The 4,178-nt window shown below is 41.0% G+C and overlaps 1 protein-coding gene across 1 annotated transcript in view; it reads right to left on the bottom strand.

Annotated features, from left to right (window-relative positions):
• Positions 1-598: 598 nt before the first annotated feature.
• Positions 599-4,178, bottom strand: part of LOC133463815 (carbonyl reductase [NADPH] 1-like) — a 5,511-nt gene continuing 1,931 nt past the window's right edge. Inside the window, exons 3-7 of the mRNA XM_061745539.1 lie at positions 2,978-3,147; positions 2,588-2,695; positions 2,098-2,306; positions 1,928-1,981; positions 599-1,850 (exon numbers count right to left, since the gene is read on the bottom strand). Coding sequence (XP_061601523.1) covers positions 1,677-1,850; positions 1,928-1,981; positions 2,098-2,306; positions 2,588-2,695; positions 2,978-3,147 — 715 coding nt within the window. The 3' untranslated portion in view covers positions 599-1,676. The remainder of the gene's footprint in view (positions 1,851-1,927; positions 1,982-2,097; positions 2,307-2,587; positions 2,696-2,977; positions 3,148-4,178) is intronic.

Genomic DNA, 4,178 nt, shown 5'->3' with positions numbered 1-4,178 from the left:
AAATAAAACTGAATTGAGTCCAGAGGTTAAACAAAAAAATAAACATACAGAAACTCTGAAACAGAGACTATGAGGTTATGTTTTACTCAGATGTTGAGTCTTGATCATTACAGCAGAGGACATTCCCATCTGACCTAAACTGACCTGGAATTAGAGATTCATAGTAAAATCTATCAATAATTGGAATCCAGAGGTGCAAACATCCAACTAGTTTAAGTTGAAGTAATTAGTATATGACTTTGCTTATTTTTGACTCCATCACGGTGAACGTTTAACTGTTGTTTTACAGAGACATGAGAAATAATATCTATTGGTGTGTTTTCAGCTTAAAGAATTGTTTGTTATTGTAAAATAAAGACTAGATCAGATTAAGTGGAAAATGACAACAGAAAACCAGACAGCAATAACTCCTGATGCTTTTAGTGGTAAATATTATCTAAATATTCATTCTGTTTCCATGGATAAAGTTTCAAATACAAACACAACCAAATCCTCAAATATGATGTAACTTAATCATCTGGTCACAATCAAAGACCACTACATGGACTTTATTTTGTTTCTTCACATTAACACAAGATAATATAACATTATTGTTATAATGCATTTATTCATTTCACTTAACGCTACAACTGGAAATCACCGAACAATGTTTTTCATGTTAGTTTGACATGATTATTGAACAATTTTGAAAAAAAATGAAAACATATTTGTGCTGCGAGACGTTTGAAGGACAAAGTTAACTTTCCACCAAATATTAATAATCGTGATAATTCCAAGAAACAATAAGAAGAAGCTAAATTTATCATTTCACTTCCTGTTAGTGTTCCATCATGACACATTGTTTTCAAATTACTATAACATACTTATGTACAATATTTACACAAATACACATTCACATTTGGAGGTACAACACCCACACATTTAATCCATCCGTCCACCCGTCCGTCCATCCGTCCATCCATCCATCCATTATCCAGCCATCCATCCATCCATCCATCCCTTATTTGTTATACACATTTTGTTTTTAGTTTTTGGGAAAATGAAACAAACCAAAGAAAAATAAGTAAGAAAAGGGATATTATTTAAGACTAGTAAAGAAACAGTAATATTTTGACTGTATAATTTTGCAAGACGTTTATTATGACCACCATCAATAGGCCATCGAAGGGGAAAAGTAGTGCATTTTGTCAGTAAATCAGTTGGTCTTCTCTGAAGGTGGCACATTGATAACAGCCTCGTGTCTCCTTCCCTTCCCAGACTCCCAGACCCAGCGATTTGGGTCCAGTTAAAAAAAGCCTGTACACATAACCCTTTGACAGGTTAAAGAAGCTTGTTTAAACAAAAAATAAAGAAATACAATCAGAATACAGGCCTGGTTACGGTTATGAAGGGGTGACGCCAGATGGACATATAAACAATGTATGATCTTTGAAGAAGAAACGATCAATACGTTCTGACAGAGATGAGCACAAGACACGGCTTCATTCAAGCAGCTGTTTCAGTAAAGGTCGAATCAAAAGCAGACTCCCTTTCACTTTCAGTGCAGCTTTTATTGATCGGAAATGCACGAGTGATATAACAATATATTGATTAAACAGATCCATATGGTTTTTGGACGTGCAGGCCGGAGGAGCCGGGGGCCGGGTCAGGGGCTGGGCCGGCTCCCTGCGCTCTCTTCACCACGGCTGAACCTCCTTGTCGGAGAGGAACTTCCCATGAGGCCCTGTGGCTCCGGGCGGCAGCAGGGCCAAGAACACCGGGGTGACGGCACCCTCGTCAGGGGACTTGGGGGCTTTGGACCCCGCCATGTCGGTGCGCACCCATCCTGGACAGCAGGCGTTCAGCAGGATCTGGGAGGAGAAACAACAACAAAAATCATTCATATACACGATGACTTTTAAAAATATTCACGCAGTATTTTATTTACCCCATCATTGGGTCTCTCCTTGGACAGATGCCGGGCCAGGATCATGGACAACACCTGAGAAAACACATGAAATCCTTACGGGAATACTATCTCACATGACTTTTCTTGTACTTCCCATGTTTTGTGAAACCTAAAACACAAAAGATGAGAGGATTAAAGCCCAGACGCACCGTCAGTCCGGTTTTGGACACTCCGTACGCCGTGTCCGGCCAGCCGCCCTGTTTGTGCTCTCCTCTCTTGGCCTCGTCCACGAACCGCTGCATCAGTCCCGTCAGCTCGTCCTCTGTGATGTCCTCGCTGCGGAAACGCTGCTGGAGCTCCGGGCTGCACTTGCTCAGCGTAATGGAGCTGAGGAAGCTCGACATGTTAACCACACGACCTAAGGAACGCCGGGAGGATGTCCGGAAGATTTTAGCTGCATCACCACAAGGTTTCCTGACATGTAACCAAGGAATGTGGATCGCTTGTTGGATGCGTTTTTATGAGGATAATTTTTTATTCCACAGTCATTTTTATTGACAAGCAGACCGCATGAACCCAAGATCTTTACTGAATTCTTATTGCAAACACGTTTTGAGGTGTGCAACAGTATAGATTCTTTGTCAGACATTGAACCAACAGCTGTCAACTTTCAGACAGCTGACTCATCAGCGTTCATACCTCCACGTCGGATGATCGGCAGGAAGTGAGTCAACATGTCTCTGGCAGCGAAGAAGTTTGTCCTGAGGGTCACCTCTGCCTGGACCACAAATGGAGTTGTGTCCTCATCTGAGGAAAGTTCACAGGTTGTAACGTGAACCCTCTGATACAGCTGTCCTTCGGTTCACTGAACATCTCAAACTCAAGCTGTAGGTCAGGGAAACTTGAGCAAACGGGTTAAAGTACAGCTTCAGCCTCCTCCTGAGAACTATTTTGTCAGTAAACAGTCGAATAAAATGTGAACTTTCACTCTACCCGGGAACCTCTTCATCTGACGAGTAGGAGAATTCTGCCTGTAAATGCAGACTGGTCCAGTCCGATGTGGACGGATGGAACCAATACCATTCCTACCTTTGAATGCCATCCCGGCGTTGTTGATGAGGACGTCCACTCCTCCATACTTCTCCTTGAAGAAAGCAGCTGCCGCGGTGATGCTGTTCAGATCATTGATGTCCAGCTGGTGAAAGAAGGACTTCAGTCCCTCTGAGGCCAGAGATGCCACTGCTGCCTGACCTCGGTCGCTGTGAAAGCACCGCCCTCACTTCATTCTCACAGCTCTGCTCTTAACAGATAAAACCAGTGGACTCACACTGCAATGTCTGCTTTTTTACCCCGAATTCAAACTTTCAGCAAGTGATCATTTTATTGTCTTTAAGGAGATATAAACCTGAACATAAAATAATCTGGAAATAGTAATGTAGTTTTTCCTTTTACCCACAGGATTTTATGTATATGGTCCTGGCAAGTCAGCAAAGTGACCCACATGTGCTTTGATAGCAGCATGAAGTTGAATTTGAACATTTGTAGCTTCTTACAGTTCTTTATCACCAGAATACTCTGTGATTCTGACAATAATGCTGCCATAACCTGATACAGGACTGTGCTTTCATGGGAAAGATCATCAAAAAACTCACCACAAGATAAAAAATCAAGACAGTTACATCCACAGTCCTTGCTATGTCATATTCATAGAGATTTTACTACCCATGGTGAAATAATTTTGTATTTAAGGTGATGCTTTATTGACCACAACATTATTGTTGCAGTAAGATCAGAAGCTGAAGCTGTAATATCAATGCAGTATCAATACTTAACCAGCAGATGGCGCCATCATTCCCTGTTTCACTTCCAACACAAACCTTTACACTCCATCATAGTTAAGGCTGTTTGCTCAGGCTGCCATGGTTATTAAATCTGTCCAAACCAGATGGATTAGCTTTAGTTTTTTAGTTTCTGATTACTCCAGCTTATTTCCTTCTCCTGTTTGCTTCAAAACATCAGTTTATTGAATGTTCCTGCAAGAAACTTTGAAACATTTGAAACCGCATTTAAACTTTGCAATTATCTTTTCTCAAAACTATTGTGATTGTTTCAGGTTGTTTGGTGACCTGAATGATAAAACTCGTTTTACTGGTCCTTTTTCTCGTGAAAAGAAAATGATATCAACTGCATGAGTGTTTTCAAGGTGAAAATAACATGTGTACATAGAAATAAAGCTTTTTTTCAGTGATGTTCAATAAAGGTACAATATGTTGAGGTGAATGCATCACCC

The sequence above is a fragment of the Cololabis saira genome, chromosome 17 (genome assembly GCF_033807715.1).
Source record: "Cololabis saira isolate AMF1-May2022 chromosome 17, fColSai1.1, whole genome shotgun sequence".
Classification (NCBI taxonomy): domain Eukaryota; kingdom Metazoa; phylum Chordata; class Actinopteri; order Beloniformes; family Belonidae; genus Cololabis; species Cololabis saira.
Note: the sequence above shows the minus strand (reverse complement) of the source record. Positions and strands in the feature narration are given on the sequence as shown.